Below are 23,675 nucleotides of genomic sequence, written 5' to 3' on the forward strand. Positions count from 1 at the left end.
GGCAGATCCATCACATGACATGATCTCCAAGATGCTAAAAGGACTACAGAGCATAAGTGCCACCATATTGTATACAGCAACATCACCCCCTTTCATCCCTGTCCTAGTCCAAATGAGAACCTGATCCAACAGCATTAATAAGTGGAATATACCAACAGAGGAAACTATAATCCTAAAGAAAGTAATGGTATCTTCTTCTGGTGGTTATAAAAAGCCTTAAAGTATGGACAGGCATCATAAAAAGGCAATGTCCCAGAATGCAGGGAGAAGTGGTCAATGTTGAGAATAGATCAGAGTGAGGATGAGAGCAATCAGCCATGGCAGCCCGGGAAAAAATTGCCAGAGAATTGCAGTGAAGAAATGGATGGTGGGAGCAATGTGTGGATTGGCATACAGCAGCAGAGGGGGCTGGAAACCTGCTGCAGCAGGAGAGGTGAATGCAGATAAGGAGCGGTGACCTCAGTAGGGGTGATGGTCAAGCAGACTGAAACCAGCAATGACTTGACTTTAGCCAACAAGCCTGGTAATGCATGTTTAGCAAGTGTTAGCTACTGTATTTGAACCAATAAATGTGACTCCATCTGCCCACGGGAAAAAAAAAAAAAAGTTACTAAAATGAGTAAAGAGGGACTCCCTCATGGAGCTAATTCATAAAAAGGTACAAGACCCTTTCATTCATCCCCTGATCTGTTTTTCCTGTTGGATCCCACTGACTATGAGACTTGAAGCTCCCCTACTTTTCCTAAAATGTCCTCAGGCAGATCTAATGAGGTTGTTTTATGAGTACAATGGAATAAGACCTCTGAACCATGTCAAGAGACATGTTCTTTTCAGTCAAAGTTGCTAAATGCCTCAAAAGGGTCCCCCTCCCAACACTGGGGAAATAACCTTCCAACTTGGGGGTGCAACCCAAACCAATATTCCAGGAAAGTGAGGCCACTTTGGTGAAAAGGGGATCTGTGGACCCACTTTAATTCAGAATCATTTCAAAGCATGGTCTCGGGCTTTCCAGATCTCCCAGGGCCTGGTTGTGACACCTGCTTTCTCCATTTCTGCTTTTGGCCTCCTTCTCCATTGGCTTCTGATGGGTCTGGCCAGTGGTCCAGAGCCTACAGTCAGACATGGTGCCTCCTATTAACATTCTAGCAACAATGCTTCCTTACCCTAAATTCTCCTTTCTCTCATTTCAGCCATCTCCATCCTTCCCTAGTGTTCTATAGTCAACAGCCCTCTTTGTCACATTCTCTGTGTTTCACTTTGAAGATTTCACTCCATCTGTTTATTTACTCATCCCAGCAGGAAAACTGGAAATGGAAAAATCTGCTCTAGTGCTGAGAATTATATCTAATGACATTTCTAGTGTTTGAAAGACAACTAAAAAGTAAAGATCAGCCTTCATTTTCCCAAAACTCTTCCATGTGTATGCCCAGATTCATATGCATTGTTTGAGAAATGTGATATACTTCTTTCTGATTCATTTACATTTGCTGTTAGTCATCAAAAGGAGCCAGAAAAACTTTTGGAACCTCTCCCTATGAACCAGGAAGTTCCATTTCCCCTCTAGTCGCAATCTCGAAAGGCTCAAGTTGCAATTCAAACTCACCAGGATGCCGGGTTGTTGGCAAGATGCCTCCCTCTGTCATCAGAACCCTCAGCTTTATGACAGAGACCAGCAAGGCAGCTCACGACCCCTGTAATGAGCACAGTCCTGGAAGAGCCAGAGGCCATCAAAATAGACATAGGTATTAATTTTACCAAACAGTTAAAGAAAAATTAACACCAGTCTTTATTACCCTGAGACCAAAGCCAGATAAGGACATTACAAGAAAACTACAGGCCAAAATCCCTGGTGCATATAGACCAAAAAAAAAAATCCCAACAAAATTCTAGCAAACCAAATTCAATAGCACATCAAAATGATTATACACCATGATCATGTGGGAATTATATCTGGGATGCAAGGATGGTTCAACATACACAAATCAATTAACATAATACACCACATTAATAGAATGAAGGCTAAAATTCATGTGATCCTCTCAACAGATGCAGAAGAAGCACCTGACAAAATTCAATATATGTTCATGATCATCACACAGAAATATACCCACACATATATACTACCATATTTCAAACTCTCTCTAGTGTCTCATGGTCACACTCCTGTGTCCCTGGCAATGTTTTCCCCAGTTGTGAGACATGTGATGATGTTGCAGGAGCGCGTGACTCCCTCTACCACCCAGTGCTTTAGCCAGGATGGACAGAATGTGTTCTTATTAGCAAAACAGACTCCGTCCCCTGGCGTTTCATGGTGGACTCATATGGTTTCAAATTGATTAAAGGTGTTTGTTTTTGTTTCTAATAAAATAGAAAAGAATGAATGACTAACAGCCAGTAGCCACACTAAATTGCTACCAGCTGTTCTGCAGCTAAGCCTAAGAGGTAAGCATCTTTTTTACAATCAGGCAGCTTTCTTATATTAGATTGGCTGTATGTTTGAGAAGAGAGCCAACATTTGACTGGCTTTCCCAGATAATTTAAAAGATATTACAAATATTGATGACTGTTGGAAACTTTTGGAATTTTTAAAAATCAAGTGTTGAGATAAAAGTGCTTATTAGTAATTGCAAAGTTCTTGGACCCATTCCCTGCTCCCCACCTCCCCCACCCTAAAAGAAAATGTGACTGGAGAAATTTCTGTAAGAAACACATTGAAGCCTAGTGAATCATCCTCTGAGTCTCTTAATATTCTTGAGAAGACTCAGCACCCTTAAATGACCTTGATTTTTCTTTCCTTACATGTCTTTGAAATAGAAGCCTAGCTAAGCTTATTGTCTTTTCCCAAGTTCTAAGGCTGGATTCTCTTTAGCATTGGTTCATCTCTACATATTGAATCTTCCCTTTTACATTTTTAAATTGAGGGCTCTTTCATATACATAACCTTGGCCTTTTCATGTTTCAGTAGGTTTCCCTGCTCAGCTGCTACTAGAATCTGTCTTTACTCCTCCAAATTATATACCTTTTTCTCTGCAAGAATTTCTTGATGTTCCTTCCATCCGCTCTATCTGCCCAGGGGCAGAATTGCCATGAAGTTTGGGTCAGGCAGGTTTCTCATGTAGGTTGGTTTCTAAGCCTTATCCTCATCTTCAGGCTCATTAAATAAAAAGTCCATATAGAATAAAAAGTCACCCACATGCGAGGTTACAAAAACCTCAGAGTCACCAATCCCCACAAATGTAAAAGAGAATGATCAGAAATATAAACTATGGGTTTATAAGGTTTTTCAAGAAGTTTGGCTTCTTAGAGGAATTCATTTTTGAATCCCTAAAAATGCCAAAAGACTAACACCCAAATGGACCTACAAATTTCCAAAGGAGTTAGACTTCAGAAATTCTAATAAACCAAGTTGGTTTTGCCAAAGCATAGGTTTTACTTCTTACTTTTATAATGGGGGCTGGGGAGGACAGTAGGAAGTAATCCGCAAAGTGCTTGGTCAAGATTGTGAAGTTTTACATTTCCTAAACAAAAAGCAATGGAATCATTCAGAAATGCTGGTCACATGACCCCCTCCTAAGAGTCCTCTTGCCTTGGGAGAGTCCTAGTTGGGGCCAATCACACTGGGAGCCCAGTAGTTCACCTGAAGAGAAGGGCAATGCCCTCAGGGCCCTGAACTTTCACCTCCGTGGGCAAAATTTATGGTGAAAATGTGGGGCCCCTTGTTAAAAAAAATTATTAAGTATTTCAAGATGATAACGGCAGAGCATTAAACTAAGTTGGAAGTCTTTATGAGTGTGAGACCCCGTGTGACCACGTGAAGCCAGTGGGTCTGTGAGAATAACGGCTCCTCCACCGGTCCCCTCTCTCCTCTTCCCGCTCAGCCTCCACATCTTGCTTTCTTGATGCAAAGTCCCTGGGTGGCTGATGGAGGGATGTTCTGACCCGTGATACTGCCTGGGCTAATGATGGCTGACTGAGCCTGGAGAAAGAAGAATCAGTTCCGGGAGACACTGAATATTTTCTTCATCTCCTTCTCCAAATCTGCCTGTTAATGCAGTGTCTGACCTCCTAGCCCAAGCGGAGAGCTTTGCAGAAACTTAGAGAAGTATCAGATTATCTCTTACAGACCTTGAGATGCAAATGTACTAACTTTCCTTTCTTCTCCCCTCTACTTGGATTTCCTGTGGGGACTGCCTCTCCTGCTGATAGAATGGAGGTAAGGTGCTGTTACTATTCCAACGGTTGGTTTTGTTTGACATCCCATTTATTGAATGTTTCCTATTGGTTGAGCACTGTAATCTCAGAAACTTTCCAATTTCTCATCCTTTTAATACTCTTACCAAGTGATAATGAACTTGAAGATATGTAATGTCTACCTATTGAATATTTACTATGTATCAGACACTGTGCTAAGAGCTTTACATGCATTTTATTTTTTCATTTCTTAATTTTTTTTTTGTTTTGCTTTGTTTGGGGGGGTAGATAATTAAATTTAGTTTATTTATTTTAATGGATTGAACCCAGGACCTTATGCTTAGCTAAGGACACCCTCTACTGCTGAGCTATAGCCTCCCTCCTCTACATGCATTTTAAAAGCCGATCCTCGGGACATCCCTATGTAATAAGTGCTATGATGGTCCCTATAGTGCAGAAAAGAAACTAAGAGAGTTTCTTTGAACCGGACAGTTCAGGTAACTTACACAGCTAGTAAATGACAGGCTTAGAAATGAGACACAGAACCAACTCCCAAGCTCTCCCTCACAGCTTTGTCCTGTCAATAAGGGAGTAGCTCCTAACAACACATTTTGAAACTTACAGCTTGATTTGCATAAAATTGACTTGCATAGAAACTCTGGGATGTAGGGCAACTATTTTAATCTAATTTTACAAATGATGAAACTGAGATTCAGAATGATTAATTCATGAGAAGAATAGCAGTGAAGTTTTGTGCTACACTTTTGAGCACCACTTTTCTCATGTTAGTTTCAGCAACTTTATGGGGCCAGAACTATCCTATTTCTTTGAGGCATAAAATGTTGCCCAGATCCTCCAAAATGATCACTCCAAAACTAACTCCAAAGCCTCAATCTGAGCTCAAGTAGACAGACTCAAGAACTCAGATTTATAAATACTTTGCTAACCTAGGTAACACAGTAACTAAGCAGGACCTGCCACTCAAGCCATTGATTCTAATTCCATGGAATGAAATAATTCATTGCCTAAGAAAATTAAGTTTGTTTGCAATCTTTTTCCTAATTCATACCACGCTGATGCATTTGTGTACCTGATAAATAGGACCTGAGAATTAGGTGGCTATCACAGATCTAAGAGACAGTCCTGAGCCTGGAGGACTCTGTAGAGAAACTGGGTATCTACTGAAGGGGGTACATGACACAAACATGGTAAAAAGTAAATGAAAATGCAAGCCACCCACAGAAGAGACGCCATCTTTCATTCACATGCCTCGCAGCACACCTGTCCTCCCTGTCCGTTTTTAAACCACTCTGTCTGTTCCTGGCACTATATTGGAAAGTGGAGAAACAAAACCAATTGCACATATTCCCTGCCTGCAAGGAATCTGCATTTTACTAGGGGACACACACACACACATTAATTACAAAGCAACATTCTAATGGAAGCATGCACAAATTCGAAGGGCTCAAGAACAGAAATAAATCACTCCCATGCCAGTAAATGCAAATGAAAGACTTAACTGATTTGTAGTCAAATAAATGCTAATTAAAGAAAAATTCCGTATCATTTTTCACTTGTGATAACACCAGCACTGTCCAACTCTACCAGTAAGTAGAGAGAAAATTGATATAACCTTTCTAGCAAGTGTTTGGCAGTTTTGACTACAAACCCCAAAATGGTTGTATCTATTAACTGAATAAACCCACTTTATACTTAAATTCTTTAAATATTTGACCAAGGAGAATTGTCTGTTATAAAAGAAGTTAAAGGGGGGACATGGGATCAAATATCACCTGTTGCCTCTAAAAAAGAGAAACTTTACAGAAGGAGAGGTCAGCCAGGTTTAGTTTGTCAGGAGGCGAAGGAGGGACTGGCTCCATGCTCAGTATTAACTAGCATTTTTGGAGGTAGTCCGGCAGATCATTCCAAAATAACCAGCATTCTGTGAACAGATCCCTGTTTACTCTGCCCCACTGTCCAAATGAGCAACAGGACCAGCTGCTTCTGGTGTTGCTCTATCCTCAGCCCCGAGCACTGCATGTGGAGAGATACGACTTCAGTCAGACAGAAAGGGGACTCATCACTTGCAAAAGACAGCAGAAGATACCAGCGCAAGTTTTTTGCCTTCATCTTGATCCCTAGGTTTTGCTGTGAGCTCCTTTAAGAAAAATTTTAAGTAATAGAGTTAGGAGATTGAGGGGGGGAAAATGGCCCAACTGGCCTCCATTCCTTGCCTCTAAAATTTGATCACTGCATAAAATGTGAGGTTTTATAAGTTTGCAAAAGATGGGAGAAAAAGGAAAAGGAAGTTGTTTAAACTCTGAAACTGTGACTGGACAGTCTTCATAGGTATGTATGGATATGTATGCGGATATAAATATATACATGGTAAAAGTCAAATTAAAGTGTAGGCCACCCACAGAAGAGATGCTGTCTTTCATTCACGCACCATTCGGCACACTTGTCTCCCTACACATTTTTAAACCACTCACTCTATTCCTATATCTGTATCTTTATCTATATGGTCCTGTATATCCTTTATCTTGTGGGGCTAATCCAGGCAAAGAGGTACCACCAAAGCTAGTCTTTAATGCTCCCAGAACATCACAGAGGCACAGAAAATTACTAAGAACCATATACTTTGTCCTTGTATGTTTTATTTTCCCAGCATGCAAAGGGTTTTCACAGGCTAGTCATCTTCAAGCCGGTAGAAAGCCAAACCAAAATTAACACCAAGATCTCATTTCCGTTGAAAACCTATTCTGCTTTTTTTTTTTTTTTTTTTTTTTTTTGCTTTTGCTTTATGTAGCTAATGCTCAAAAATAAATGAGGACTCAGTACCACTAAGACACACTGAGGTTGTTCTAAAGATTTTCTAGGGCTTAGCATGACATAGCATTGCAAACTGACTATACTTCAATTAAAAAGAAAATAAAATAGCTTAAAAAAGAGAAGCAACAGAAATCCAGAGAGAAGAATTGATTGTTAATTGATTATTAATAATATTTGTCTCTGCAGTTTTTTTTATTAATTTTTTGTATAATTTGTCTTAGTTTCCAATGCTTTTTTAAAAAATGGTTTTTGCTTGTATAATTAAAGAAAAAAATCATGATCTTTTTTAATTTAAAAATATTCGTGGAAAAATAATCATTTTATAGCTCACACATGACAGCAGAACCTGGATGAATAATTCTCAGCTCAGAGACACTAGGAGAGACATTTAATTTTTACATGATACAGTTGTTTCTAAGTGATAAGAGCCACGCCTACTCTTCTCAACCCTCCAAGGGATTATCAATATGTGTGACCATTTTGCAAACCAGTTTGAGGTATTTCTTATTTTTAGGTATTGTTACTCAGTTTCTTAAAGTACAGCATCCTTGCTCCTCCAGAACTTTTAGCGTCATCCTACCCTAAGTTCCCTAAAAGGCTGAGTCATGAGCTATTTCTCTAGGTTTTTTCTCCACCTTATATGGCCCAAATTTTCATGGGAGTTTTGTGTTTTCTTTTTCAAGGCCCTTCATTTAAAAACATCCCTGATGAATTTTAAATAATGCAATAAAATTCATGTTGACTAATTAGTAAACGGCTATAGCATGAATTAGAGAATGATTCTGTATGACAAAATATTATTTTAAAATACAGTTTTTCTTGGAAGTTCATTGTTTTACCTGAATGAGTCATATCTCATTTAATAGATTTGCTTTAAAGACCGGTCAATAATGACCCAAATCAATTTTTCAAATTCAAATGGGGTCTGCTAACAACTTAAACATTTCCCACAAATTCCAGTTTGTTTAATCTTCCTTAGCTTAAAATTCTGTGTTTAAAGATCGTGAAATGCTAAATTCCACAGATGTGCAAATCTAAATGAGAACACAATTTGAATTTGCTGTCACTGTTAACGATATATCTGAAAGAAGGCATATGGATGTACTGAGACCATCACAGTGCCTACACATAATAAATGCTCAATAAATATTTGTCAAGTGAGTGAGAACAGGAGTTGTCATTACAATTCCCAGCATTCCATTTAAGGGAGCAGTGGACATACCTGGGGAGAGCACCAACAGGAGTTTCCATTCTCCCTGTTGACTTCTTCAGTCGTCACAGCAGGTCGGCTTTTAATCTTATTTTTGTGCTAGCACTGCATAATTTACAGTGTCTTTCCACTTACATTACCCATTAACACACAGTAACCAGGGTTCAGGTAATTACTGACATCAATTTACAGAGTAGGACCTGGGGACTCGGAATGACCAGATAAGTTTCCCCAAGACACGCGGTGAGAAAATAGCAACACTGAAGGTGCTGCTTAGCTCCTCCGAGAGCCACAGCCAGTGCTTTCTCCTCCCTGCGTGGCTTTCTTCTCGTTTAATGAAATGCTGAGAGGATGTATGAGTAAGAGGATCTGAGCACGGAAGGTGTGCGCTGCAAAGTTCAAATACTTAACTATCATAACGTTGAAATAAACTACGTTCATAAAGCTGCAAGCTTTTTAGGTCAGAGCAATTCCTACGCTCACTCACTTATTGATCATCACTTATTAATCATCATGATGAATATGTTTTTCAGATGTATTTACTTGCTACATCAGCTTATTTGTAAGAAATGTGTAGTCAATTTATTGGGAGTCTGAGATTTGCAGATACTAGCTACTAGGTATAAAATAGATAAACAACAAGGTCCTACCGGATAGCACAGGGAACTATATTCAGTACCTTGTAATGGGTAATGGCCTATATGAAAAAGAATATGAAAAGGAATACATATTCATATATATGGCATTATATATATATATTTTAATATATATATATAAAACTGAATCACTATGCTGTACACCAAAAATTAACACATTGTAAATCGATTACACTTCAATGGAAAAAAAAGAAATGCAGTTAAATTTTCTTTATGATGTAAATAACAAAAATACTCCCATCCATTCAGCCCTTGAGAGGTTCCAAAGCTTTCCACATCTGTTACCACCTTTGAGCCTCATAATAGCCTTCTGGAGTAGCTAGAGGTAATATAATTGCTGTTGGAAATGAAGACAATATTCAGATGGAGCATTTCAACCGATTTGTTAGTACAGTCTTCTCCTATTTCTGTGATGCAGATGTGGAAATGGAAAAAAAAAAAAAAAAAAGGCAGCTTGAATGCTAAGAAACAGCATGTGATTGGGAATACTGTTCCCTGCTTCTTTCAGTAAATCCCAGAGAGAAAACAAAGGCTACTGCGCCCAGTACAGCGGGGAAGTGTGTGATGCTGTCCTGGCGAAAGATGCTCTTGTTTTCTTCAACAACTCCTACGCAGACCCTGAAGAGGCCCAAGAACTGCTGGTCCACACCGCCTGGAATGAACTGAAAGCAGTGAGCCCGTTCTGCCAGCCGGCTGCCGAAGCTTTGCTATGTAACCATATCTTCCAAGAATGCAACCCTGGGCTAGTGCCTACTCCTATACCCATTTGCAGGTAAAAATATATAAATGGGAAAATTCCATTTGTCTGTTTGTGAATGGGAAGAGTTTTCCAAAGAGTAAGTTGTCACATGCAATAGTCCAAAATATAAGGTAATTGAGGTGGGCAGGGGAGGGGGGTGTAGCTCAGTGGTAGAGCGCATGCTTAGCATGCACAAGGTCCTGGGTTCAATTCCCAGTTCCTCCATTTAAAAAGAAAATAATGGTAAATAAATAAACCTAATTACCTCTTCAAAAAAAATTGTTTTAAAAAACAAAATATAAGGTAATTAACGGGACAAAGTCCTACCATATGAATCACTGATGATACCCTGTAATACTAGGGCTCTGAGCTAGAAAATGTCATAAAAGGTGTAATAATCTATTACATGTGTTACTATTCACATTATTACCATATTCATAAATATTCCTGCTTCCTAGGAAATAAAAAACAAAACTCTAAGTTAACATGGACCACATTAGTCAGCCAAGATAGAGAAAATAAAGACTACATTTCAAGTGCTTCAGCATTATTTGCCAATAAATATGAAATCTTGGTGAGCATTTCAGAACACTATAATATTCCACCCAATATTCTGATTTAAATATTGATGCTCTTGTCTCATGGGGGTGGGGGACAGTGGACATAGTTATAAATATATATTTCTTTAACCCCCCCATAGTCTTTAAACATTGAAATTTATAAATCCATGTTCAATAGAATTATCTTTGCCTTTATTTACTTCTTATGTAGAAAAGACAGGAATCAATCTAGCTTTTGAGCTAAATGGAACAAAGTTCAAATACTGTTTGTACTGCTTTCTAGATGTACCTGATCTTGGGCTAAACTTTAGTTTCCTCATCTGCAAAATAGAGTTGAGAGGATTAAAGGATAAATTGCACCCATGGTATATATTAGAAACTGGACAGATATTGCTTCCTTTTCAAGAAAACACATGAAAACTACCAACACAGCACATTTCCACCTGTTTTTAAAAAAAACAGGAACTATTTAAATATTGAAGTAATTTTAAGATACAATCGTAAAAGGACTACAGTGAGGTCATTAAAATAGTGAGCTCTATGTTTTAACTTACTGAAGATTTTGATGGCTTGGAGACTTTAAAAGAGAAATATAATTTGTCATTTCGACACTTAAGATTATATTTTCATCAGACATGAAATCTAAGCATCTCTTGAGGAACAACCAAAATTAAAATTGAATTGTATCTTTGTAGGCTATCACAAAATAAATTTGTCGAGTAACTTTCCAATATTTATGCCCTAAATTGGTTTACATGCAGAAGCCACAGGTGTCCTTTTTGAAGACTGGAGATAATTTAACCTTTTTTGTTTTTTTTAAAATCCCTTTCACTGAGATTTCAGATTTAGCAGAATAGCATAATTACCTCTTAAATCTATAAGCTATTGTTAGCATACTTAAAATTCTTCTTCCTAATTCCAGTTATTATTTAGACAAGTATTTTTAATCTGAAAACTGTTTGCTTTTTTAAATCCTTATAGTTAAACATTTTGTTCACACTGGGATTGAGAAATGCAGTCTAGAAATTTTCATATTTTTACATTTTACTGAGGTTTTCTTTTCTCTCATATATAATTAATAATTGTAAAAATATTAGACATTTAAAAAGACTTATCTCTGCTTTTAAGGTACAAGATTCATATGTAGTATGTAGGTGATTAGTGTTATCAGTAATTAAGTTGTCCAATCCTTTCTGCTCTTAAGTGAGTTTGTTCTGTCTGATTCAATGCAGTAAACCTTTTCACAATAATCGTTTTTTTTCTAAGAAAGCTTTCTTGCAGTTCTGGCAACTTCTGCTTTCTGTACCAATAATATTTGAACTAAAATTGAGCCCGCTGTTAATAACTAGTAAGTTTGCCCTCTAAATGTGCTCCTTTTGTTTCCCTGTTCTTTCACTCTATCTTTCATAACAGTTTTTGTTTGCCTTTATCCTTCCAAGTGGTTCAAAGGTCTTCCACCATTTTACATTCTACTGCTAGTTAATTTGTGCATTCCTCACAGTCTTCTGATCTTAGATGGCAATTTAATCATTTGTGCCTCTTTCCCTGAATGACAAGGAATTCCATTTATTCAACAAATATTTATTGACCTTCTAGTGGGCTCCAAGTACTATTCTAGGGTTTTTGTCCATGGGGCTTACATTCTAGCAGGAGAAGACAATTAGCAAGAGACATAATAAATAAATAACGTACATACTACCTTAGAAGATGTTAAGTGTCACAGGAAAAGGAAGAAATGGGCACCAAGGTGAGGAAGATCATGAGTGCCAAGGCTAGGGGAGGAAGTTGTAAACTTAAAAATAGGGTGTGGAAGGTAAGCCTAAATAAGTTAGTATAATTTTACCAAATCCTCCATTACTTGCTTGTTAAAGCTTTATCTGGAATTATAAACCAGGTTAGTATTATTCAATTGTGTTGCATTTGCAGATGCTCAAATTTTGGAATATTACTCTTAGCTTTTACATCCAATTGCATAATTACAGATGCAACAAGTACCTGGAGCAGTTCTTGTGCTATTTATCCCTGACGTTCACAGTCATTCGTTCTATTAGAAAATCTTTTTTTTCCCCCCTTAAACTCTCAATTTTGATTCATTTCTTATTTAGCTAGAGTAGGTATTTTACAGATTACATGTAAAAAAAATTACTTCTCTGTAATCTTATATACATGTGTTTTTGACTGAGTACTTAAATCTTGCATTACTCTCAATTTTCCTCAAAATTCTATGCACAGTGACCAACTGTTTGGGGGCTGTGTTTTAATGAAGAACAGATAAGGCAATCCTGAATTTTGTGCCTTTTTAGGGAATATTTTTCTCTTGCTAGCTGGTAAGAAGATTATTTCTTTAATTCTTGAGATTCAAAATATTTGTAAAATTCATCTGGAAATAGATTTCTTTTCATCATTTTCTTTCCTATAAATAATATAAAAAGAATGGATAATATGCTTTCATTATCAGGTTTATATCCTTTTTAGCTTGAGAATATTTTCTTACAGTATATCTTTGAGTATTTTCTATTCTCTATGTGCTCTAGTTTCTTGTGGGGAAACATTGTTACTTGTACTTTGGATTTCTTGCTTTCTTCTCCCTCTCCGCTATCTCCTTACACACCATTTCTATTCATTCTTTCTCTCTGCATTCAGGACTTCTGAAGTTTTCCTCTATTATTTGTTCAGTTTCTTACAATGCCATTTCTTACTATTTTCAATGAAGATTTCACCTGTTTCATTAAAACAAAGTTGTTTTCTTTTTTTTTAAATAGGAATTAAAATTCTTTTTTTTTTTTTACATTTTTTGATTTAAAAACAAAGTTTTTTTCACTTCTTTGTGGTCTTTATTTTCTTCAGTCACTACCATGTTCAACTTAACCTAGTTTTCAGTCTATTTTCCATTTCATCTTGATTGTTTTCCTTGTGAAAAAAATCTTCTATAGAGGGCATGCTTCAATGCATGTCAATGAAAACAAAGCAAAATTGAAAAACTTCTCGAATGTGTTTTTGCATTCATAACAAAAAATACTTTTCCCAGTTATTTGCTTTGCCCACATAATGTGGGCTACAAAGTTTTTTCATATGCCCCCTATTGATTTTGCACATTTTAATTGTACTGTCCGAATGCAGAAAGATGTGCTATATGACCAAAGGATGGGACCCAGGCATAGTACGAGGGAAGCCAAGCAATGCTTCTCCAATTCTTTAGCTTCATAGAAGCTTGAAAGACCCGTTACTCCCCCTCCCCTTGCAGATATATTAAGAATCTATATCCTATTGTTGTACTCATGACCCCCGTTGTATCCCATCACCTTTGATGCAAAGCCCTTTCATTTTGCTCATGCTGGACTGGTCCATATTGGCAAGTGGTTGCCTGGGAAGGCAGGTGTGTAGGCATGAGTATTAAAAAATATATGCATATGTAAGGACACATACACACATATATATACACACACACAATTTCTTCCTCTCGGTATACTTCAGATACTGAATGAATGACACTGCTATTATTACCCTTAATTTTTAAAATTATCTTTAATATCCTCTTATTATGAATCCCAAATATCTTAATTTGGAACTGACCTGGTCTCTCCTTTGTCATCTATCCTACTTCCTGTAAGTTTGAACAAATATTAATCCACAAAATTCTAATTAGTCCAACTAGTCCACCTAATCTTTCTTCAGCCTCTTCACTCATGGTGCAACACATAGATGAACACTACAGCTTCATATTCAAATAGGCATTACTCTAGCTTTCTCAGGTGGAAGCACACACCGCGATGGGACAGGACTCAGCTTCTCCAAGGCTAGGGCTGTGTAAGAACCCACATGCCTGCCTATAACCTTCCAGGAAGGTGATGCTGTCTTGTTTTGGAGAACAAAGCACGCGCAGAATTGCTGACTGTGTTCCTCAGGCCCTGCCCATTAGCCCCGAGGTTACAGAAAAACCTCCCAGGCTGGAAACTACTTGACAATGATCCATGACTTCAGGATGTGTGCTTTTAAAACTCTGGGTCACTTGTTTCTATACCTTTGTCATTATTTTAATATGAACTTGAGAGAAAACATATCTGGGATTCCTAATCTGGTACCTTTTGAACTTGAAAATCCTTTCCCCCAGGAGCATTAATTATGTTTTAAAAACAAAATAAGAGAGTATTTCACAGGAATACTCTCACATAAAGTCTCACATTATTTACATGAAAAGGATGTTTACAAAAACACTTTTTCAGGAGCAGACAATGTATTGTGACGATGTTTTGAAAATACAGGATTTAGGTTCCACCACAAATTTGGCTTCAACATGCTATAATTTATCAAATTTTGTTCTCCATAAAATATTCTAGAGAATACTGCCTGGCAGTGAAGGAGCTCTTCTGTGCAAAAGAATGGCTGGCGATGGAAGAAAAAGCCCACAGGGGACTCTACAGATCTGGGATGCATCTGTTCTCTGTGCTAGAATGCGACAGACTGCCCAGCATGCACTGGGACCCCGCGGCCTGTACCAGACTGCCGTATTCAGGTAAGAGTTCTGGCGAGACTTTGGAGGTTAAGCAAAACTTACTATTTTGAGGAAACTAAAGTGTGAATTTAAATCTCCTAGTATTTCTAGACATTCCTTTTTTTTTTTTCTTTTTTTTCTTTTTCTTTTCTTTTCTTTTTTTTTTTTCTTTTTTCTTTTCTTTTTTTTTTTTTTTTTGAGTTCTGCCTTCCTTCCATACCTAATAACAGAATCCTACTGCTATCCTAATGCACCAGTTAGCATAAGGATTTATTCCATTTGTTCTAAAAGAAATTAAAGAGCACTTTTAACAGCTGCTTGAGATCTTACCTTACTTCCTAAGAGGATCTTCTGAGAGCTTATAACATTTTCTGGAACGTGCAGAGAAATGGCTAAGAAATATCTCATATTTTGTCAGAGGAGTGGAATAAAGGAAGAAAAGTCCTCTTTCTTAGCCAATGAAGCAGATTTTGCAGCATGCAAAAACAAGCCACGTTTGAAAATGCTGATCTCGCAAAACAAAGCTTAATCACTGCATGTTGCTTTAATGAACTTCGTTTGTCAGGAACTGTGTCTTCGTTAACCCTAACAGCTGGTTTAATTTCAAAGACGCCATCCTTGTGCATTCGAATGCCAAGAATGTTCTCCCGTTGTATATTTAAAAAGCTGAAAGAGAACTTGCATTTCTTAGCACGCTCTCACAGAACATATGAGCTATCTGAATGTCCATTTAAAACAAATTTTTATCCTTTCCCCTTCAGATTATAAAAAAGAAAACCTAACAAGTAAGTAATTTTCTTTGTGCCCTTGAAACCTTCTGTGTATGTAACTGGATTCATGCATGCGTATTGACACCCATAGTTCATGACGTCCGGAACAGCGGGATGTCCGGGTTTTTCACTGTGCTCACCCGGGGTCTAACGTGAAGGAAGATCACTGGAGATCCCAGTTTATGCCTTCTAATTAGGCCATGGAGAGCGCCATAGTTAGTGAATGACACAAGGTTATTAAGGTGCTTTATCCCTTCTACGGCTATGAAATAAGCCACTTTAAAATATCACCTTTTGATTTTGCATTCATGATTTTTGTGTCACTTCATTCTTTCTAGATGAAAACAAACATTTATTTCTTCACTGAGCCAATTCATGGTCTTCATTTGTGACAACAGATCCTTCTTTTGGAAGATAGGTGTTTTTTTAAGACAGCTAATACGCAGTATAAAGTTTACAGCGTCAAATCAAATGGTTTTAAAAGAGTTATCTCCAAATCCCTAGGAAAGAATCAAAGAAGGTTGCATGAAAAGTGATGTCCTAAAAACGAATCTGTATCAGATGGTGCTTTAAACCTACCAGAATGCAGAAATCTTCAGAATGAAATTAGGAAATGTTTTCATGTCAATTAATTTCCTCTGATTTTCCATGTTTTAAGGCTCAAATCATATTCATTTTCTGGGATAGATAGTCCACCCCTAATTGCCTCTGTTCTTGGCTAAGTGCCAGGACTTGATTTTACCAGCCTACTTGAAGGTCTAAGATTTAAAGTATTCAAAGAAAGGATGCTACTGGTCACAACTGAATTGCTCAGAGCTGGTAAACAAGAGCAGTTATGGAAACTCTAGAAATCTATTATTCTGGAAGTCTATCAAACTGTTATTCCCAATTTGAAAGAATGAAAAAGAAATGTTTCCCTTCTTTGTTATATAAGCAGCCGAAGTTTACTTTGATTGGACTTGTAATTGATGACTGCGATCTTTGTCATCTTTGATTGTTCCCTCATTCATTCATTCAAGGGTTCACTGAGGGTTTACCATATGCAAGGTGCTGACCTTCAGTCCAAGATTAGACAGGACTAACACCACAAAAGCATCCATATTTCTGCCTTGTACACTGACTGATTGGAAGGAACTGTTAGCAGCATATACCAGTAAATATTTTCAGGAAATCTTTGGTATATGTAAGAAAATGAACTCCAAATGTCCTAAAACTAATCATTTCATCTGGTGAGGAATGTCTGAAAATATGCTCCCTGAGTTAAATACAATTATTATTAAAGAAACTGGCTCTAGCTCTTCAGGTAGGCTGGTAGTTGAGCAGAGGAGGCATCCTTACTTACTAGGTCCGGTGTCCCATAGTCTATGGCAATGGGAAAAGTCCACAGATATTTCTTGGAGAGTTTCTTGATGTCTGAATAAATGCTAAAGGATATTACAGTTCACTTTGAAGGGTGATGAAAGTTTTTTTTTAATCATTAGTTTACCTTTGGCATAACTGCTTGTTTTTTGGTTTTGGTTTTGCAAAACTGCTTGAACAGTTTTAGTGGTTTTCATTTCTATAATTTCTTTCGCTGAAATGAAGTATCTTTTTGAGCATGTGATGCCTTTATACTGTTTATATCATTTGTCTTCTTAGCAAGCAATTCACTATTCCTGAATTCCTGGACTCTGTAGAACCGCACATATTTTACGTGTTTCCACAGATGGGTTCTTGGGTGACAGAGTCTCTGAATCCTTGCCTATCTTCAGAATAGCTTTCTTTTACTTGGATAGTTGAATGCTATGGTAGCTGGATATGGAATTCTTGAATGACACGTCTTTTCTCTCAGTAGTCTATAGATGTGATTTTACTCCGTTTTAGCTTCTAGTTTTAGAAATGGGTAGTCAGGGAGAACAGGGAGAATATTTTGGGGGTGGGTAATTAGGTTTTATTTATTTATTTTTAATGGAGTTGCTGGGGATTGAACCCAGGACCTTGTTCATGCTAGGCATGCACTCCACCACTTGAGCTATACCCTCCCCCGGAAATGGGTAGTCTCATATGAGTCTAGTTATTTTTTCCGGTATGTAATTTATTCTGTCTACATGGAAACTTTTCAGATTTTCCCTTTAGCCCTATGTAACAGTGTTACTGAACTTCACATTTGGGGCTTCACCTTGCTAGCCTGAAATCAGCCACTGTGGAAGTCAGGCTGCAGCCAGGTGATTTTTCTAAAGCAAAAAGCTGACCATGCTACTCCACTGCTGAAAACTCTCTGATGGTTTTCTCCATGTACTGCAGGGCAGAGTCCAAATTACTAAAGTTGGCATACAAGGTATTTGATGACCTAGCCCTGGTATCTGCAGCCTTACTGTCAGACATTCCCCAGCTCAACAATCAAACTTGGTACACTTTTAGAAAGGCACTGCAACTGCTTGATCCGGGCTCTGACACGTATCATTTCTCTTTTGTGGAATATCACCTCCCCTCCCTGACACCCCCCACTCCCTTCCCCCGCGCCGCACACACACATACACCTTCCGTGGGGCATCGCCTACTCACCCTTTATATTTAACTTAAAGTTACTCTAGAAAACCTCCCCAGGATGCCTAAAGCCTGGACTTGGGCTGCCCCTGGCTTCACACGAACATCCTGTTCTCACCACTCTCATAACACTCTTTATGTTTTATTGTAATAATCTGTTTGCTAATTGTTTCACAGTTGCATATTTTAACACAGAGACTTGTCACAGTATCCTTGAAACCTAGCAATCAATGTTCATTTAATAAATACATTAATGTTTGGATGAATGAGTGAATAAGACCCCCCTGACGTTCAGAGGAGAAGGATAAAGAGAGAAAATTATGAAACGAGAAAAAGATTTAAAAAAAAAAAAAAGAGGAAAAAAACAGGGGATACAAACTGATCATTTGGATACAAAGAAATTACTGATGTTACTCTAGGGAAGACGAGAGCAAATAGATCAGAAGCAGTAAACAATGAATAACAAAATAAAACTAGCCTGAAAGGAAGAAACAATTAAATCTATAAAGCAAAATTCTCCTTGAACCTCTACCAATTTTTGCATCTTGGAAATAAATCTTACTAAATCATCATGAAGTATTCTCTTACTATGCCATTAAATCCCATTTTCTGATATTATTCTAATGGAGGTATGATATTATTGCTAAAACAAAGACCCTTATATTTACTAATGAGATTGCGCTGCCAATTTCACAAATTCATTACATTCCCACCCGTGTTAACTATGGTATGAACTTCTCTGATAAAACCCAGATACAAAAATTGTCACCTCTCCCTGTCTTTTAACGATTGCTCCTACTATGATATTGGCAGGAAGTTTAGCTCTCCAATTTAAGGCTCCCTCTCCATTCGTCTTGGATTGATTTTTCAAAACTTCGAATGACTCAGTCCAAAGAAAGTCAGAGCAGCTTTCAAACTAACCATAGAGGAGCCTGGGAAGTCTGTCAACTCCACCACTGCTGTAATGCTTGATGAGAAATTCTGTCCTTGGTCCCGCACAGATGTGTTGTTACTGCTGTGTTGATATTCTCCTAGTTTCAGGTGCCTGCTTGAGTCATGGCGGTGACCAAATTTGGTCTCCCCAGGCTTCAAAATTACATGTTGTTTAATCACCGGTGCTCAAAGCATAATCACTGTGTCCACGCCTAGACTAAGTCACACATGGGCACCCCTTATAACCTCTGTTTTCACAAGTGTCCTATTTCAAATGGCTTTGGGTGTCCGCTGCAAGAAAAGTTTTCCTGATGTGTTACATTAATATAATTCCTTCTATTCAATCATTATTCTTTTACTATATTGTAGTCAATTGCTAATGTTTCATTTAGGATCTTTTAAACCTATGTTCTACAACTAGGTATGCACTTTTCTTTCGTGCTAACATCGCCAGGCTGTGATCGTAGCATTAAAATAACTTCCTAAAATAATCTGATTTTTCTCTTACTGGAACATATTATAAAAATGTGGAAACTGTATCCTTTCCAAGACTGAAAGAGTGTAACCATAATTCTACAATGACTTAAATTTCCTAGTTGTGGCTATATTCAGATTTTCTAATTCTTCAAATTTGGTAATTAATATGTTCCTATCATTTTCCTTAAGATTTTTAGATGTAATTCCATTATTATATATTATTTCATTTTTATTGACCTTTGAACCTGTTGTTATAACTACTTTATCTTCCTAATTTTGTATGTTTGTGCCTTTTGTTTTCCTCTTAAAATTAAAATGTCACTGATCGGACTACTCTATAAATATTTATAAGACCAACTATTGACTTTTTTTTTTTTAATTCTATCATTTGTGGTATAGGTATTCTAACTTACTAATTTCTGCTTGTACATGGCTGTTACTTTATCACCTGTTCTCCTTTGTTTTCTGTAGTTTTTGTTTCTTTTCCAAAGTCTTAAGTAAAATTTTAGTTCATTCGCTTTCATTCTTTTTATCTAATGGAAAGAAATAAGGCTATGAATTTATCATTGAGCACTTCTTTGGTCACATCTCATACACGCAGTTAGGAAGTTATTTCATAATCTGTAAACTATGGCCACTTCGTACTGTTTGATTAAAAAAAGTATTAATTTTTTTTCTTTTTTTTTTTAGATGTCCTATTGGATTTTACTTAATCTACTATTCATTGCATTTTGATCAAAGAATAGATCTGCATAATTTCTGCTTTCGAAATTTACTGAGATTCACCTTTGTGGCCTGATGAAAAAGGTCATGTCAGCCAGTATCCCACAAATACTTGAAAATTGGGTTTATTCTCTGTTTAGGGTACAAAGCTCATTCTTCACTATTAAGATGTTCTTGTTGATTGTATTATTAAAATATTCTCTATCCATGTTTTTGTCTTTATACAATCAACCAAAAGGACTTAAATATAATTAATGATGTTATTTTAATGGATATACCATGGACTTTGCACTTGATAGTGATGAGTAGGGCATCTTTTGGTTTCCAGCAGTAATGCAGATTTTAATTTCTTCGTATATTGCATTTACCTTTTTAATAGGAGTTTGACAGTTCAATTGTTGGATGAATTAACTTCCACTCATCTGTATCCTAATATTTTCATTTCTCATCTTCTTCCATTATTTTTATTGTTTGTAAATCAACCATAAATATGTATAAAAGCTCAGTTTTAGACAATCCTGCCTTCAAGTATAATTCCATTAACATATTTTACTTAATAATTCAATAATTTCCATGATCGTCATCAGGTCATAAACAATATGATGAGAGTAAAGAACACTAGTCCAGGATATGCACTTGTCTTGGAAAAATTATTTCTTTTTCTGAGTCTCATCTTTAAAACTCTGTGAATTCTATAAGCTACATTTTCTTACAACTGGACCTCACTGGATTCTTACAATTGGACCTTATAGGGAGGACCTATATAGGGAGAACCTGATACATAAAAACATAGTCTTCAAATTAAATTTAGTTTACTGACTTGAATACAAGAACTGCCTCTTACCACTTGAAGAATGAATGAAAAGAATTGTTGTTTACTTACAGCATTCCCACCCATGACGTCCTCAAAGCCGAGTGTGGACTTCCCAAGTGTGGATTCCTCCTCCTCTTCCTCCTTCTCTGTGTCCCCTACATACTCCATGACTGTAATTATCTCCATCATGTCCAGCTTTGCAATATTTGTGCTGCTCACCATAACTACTCTTTATTGCTGCCGAAGACGAAAACAATGGAAAAATAAGAAAAGGTGAGAATCTAGTTAATTGCGTGTCGTAATATTTTAAAACCTTGACGTATTTAAGATCAAAACTGGGGATGGAAGGAGGGATGTATTTAACACTGCCAGTCTCCTTATGACATCCACTCCCTTGCTTTAAAATTAAGCAACCCCACCATGATCTGTACAAATGTCAATGAGTTTTGGCATTGGAGCATATCTCCTAAGGTTAGATTTTCACAGCTGTTAGAATCTAAACCACAGTTTGGAAGTGAACATCTATTTCTGCTCCATGTAAGCCCTCGCTGCCCCACTGCCACTGCCAGATTGGATAGCAACAACATTCCTGAAAAAAATGAGTCTTTAGACTCCAAACCAAACCAAATTCTTCATTGCTCTAAAATGGAAAGATCCTTGGTGAACTTAGTGTAATGTGTTCTGTGTCCTCCTCAACACCATGTCTCTCTAGAACCTAAGCCCAAGCTCTCACCTGGTCCTCGGGTCATTCCTGATCATACTTGTCTCACCTGCAGAGAATCAGCGGCAGTAACCCTCACCACACTTCCTTCGGAGCTCCTGCTAGACAGACTTCACCCCAATCCCATGTACCAGAGGATGCCACTCCTTTTGAACCCCAAATTGCTCAGCCTGGAATATCCCAGGAACAACATTGAGTATGTGAGAGATATTGGAGAGGGAGCATTTGGAAGGGTCTTTCAAGCAAGGTAAATTTGCCGGTGTAAAAACACTCTAACTATTGAAATATGTTGTGTCTGAAAAGTTACCAGACTATAACTTTGAAGTCTATGAATATGTATAATAATTATTATCAAATTAGTTCATTTTTCACATCATTAGCCTTATTTGTACAGAGTCCTGTACTTTGAATCTTAGTCATTTCCCCTTTCTGCTGGAAAATAGGGTTGCGTATATGGAAAGAATCTTTATAAAGTGTTCAAATTAAAAGCAATTAGCAAAGTTTCAATCATATTTCCTTTTCAGAAGAGAATTTGGCATACATTTTAAATCATAATTTCTTGCACGGCTTTTAGTAAGTATGTCCAGAATTCTCTTCCATTTTTAATTGCTATCATCTCCACTTCATGTAAAATTTATTCTGAACCAGTGTTTCCGTTTAGGAACTCAGAGTCCGAAATTTGTAGATATTAAATAGTTGTTCATGGAATGGCAAAACAGAAAAGGGAAAAAATAATGCAAAAACATCAGAAAACAATGAGCTTATGAAAAGAGTATGAGTGTTAAGTATATTATATTTGTAGTACATTTAAAGAGTGCTTTATAACATACTTGTATTATTATATTCAGGTCTCACAACCCTGGATATAGATTTTATTATCCCCATTTTATAGATGTACAATAAAACTGAAAAGATTTGTATAAATAAAAAAAGAAAATTTAAAAAAAAAGAAAGGAGAATGTATTAAAGCCAGTGATAGCCCATTTCGTGTCTTTGTGTGGACTGAAATAAAATCCCCTCTCTGCACAGATGTGGCTCTGCAGACACACAGCTGCACCACAGAATGTGGACATGGTTTTAATTACCAACTATCACTCAGATCTGGGGCTCTTGGGCAGGACACAGCCTTACCTGCACTCATAGTGGCCGTGCTATGGAGGTTACATGATGAATGAAAATGTTACAAATATTAACTGGGAACCAAAAGTACGCAAGGCACCATTTTAGGTTCTTAGGGGATATAGAAAAGAGTAAGTCATGATCCCTGCCTTCCAGGAATTTAGATTCTAGCAAGAGATTAAGAGGTTAGGATGGTAATGATAATCCTGTTGGCTCTGGGCACTTTGGAATTCCCGCAATTTATAAATAATGCATTTTTCAAACTTAATCTATGTTGAAAAGAACGCCAGTGATTTTTATTAAGTGGAGTCAAGGAATTTTAAGTATGATCTGCCACTGTCATCTTTCTTTGGCTCTGTGGCTCAGGGAAAGCTGCATGAGCAGAGGGATGTGTATGAATGGGGATAGTTATAATGTATACATATAGTTATAATGTATATAATGACTACGTGTAACACTGATGATCTCTGATTTCTTCCTAAATAAATGTATCTCTTAGGGCTCCCGGCTTACTTCCCTACGAACCTTTCACTATGGTGGCCGTGAAGATGCTCAAAGAAGAAGCCTCAGCAGATATGCAAGCCGACTTTCAGAGGGAGGCAGCCCTCATGGCGGAATTTGATAACCCTAACATCGTGAAACTCTTAGGTATGAAAATGGAAGGGGAGAAATGTGTTGCCTCGGAAAACAGAGGCTTGCCAAGTTTTTTTTGCCTTTATGCTGCCTTTATGTTTTTTTTTTCTTTCATTTCTTGATCAGGGAAAAGTCTCTGTTCCTCTCCATAGACTGTTTTCTGTATCAGGGACTAGAACATTTCATTAAATTATCTGAGTTCAAAAAATCGAGTTTTTAAAATTTCTCAAAGAAACGTATGGTCATTTTATTCATTTTCTTTTATTAATTTTTAATTTT

At 37.2% G+C, this 23,675-nt stretch overlaps 1 protein-coding gene across 3 annotated transcripts in view; it reads left to right on the top strand.

The window, feature by feature from the left end:
• MUSK (muscle associated receptor tyrosine kinase) overlaps window positions 1-23,675 on the top strand; it is a 95,777-nt gene that overhangs the window by 61,980 nt on the left and 10,122 nt on the right. For 2 of the 3 annotated variants that reach the window (XM_045506746.2, XM_045506747.2), the window contains 6 exons: window positions 4,207-4,213; window positions 9,398-9,661; window positions 14,526-14,701; window positions 20,995-21,196; window positions 21,700-21,891; window positions 23,263-23,411. In XM_045506746.2, the coding sequence (XP_045362702.2) occupies window positions 4,207-4,213; window positions 9,398-9,661; window positions 14,526-14,701; window positions 20,995-21,196; window positions 21,700-21,891; window positions 23,263-23,411 (990 nt within the window). Of the gene's footprint in view, window positions 1-4,206; window positions 4,214-9,397; window positions 9,662-14,525; window positions 14,702-15,441; window positions 15,466-20,994; window positions 21,197-21,699; window positions 21,892-23,262; window positions 23,412-23,675 lie in introns of all 3 variants that reach the window. The other variant, XM_010970087.3, reaches the window with a different exon arrangement.

This window comes from Camelus bactrianus, chromosome 4 (genome assembly GCF_048773025.1).
Source record: "Camelus bactrianus isolate YW-2024 breed Bactrian camel chromosome 4, ASM4877302v1, whole genome shotgun sequence".
NCBI classification, from domain to species: Eukaryota; Metazoa; Chordata; class Mammalia; order Artiodactyla; family Camelidae; genus Camelus; species Camelus bactrianus.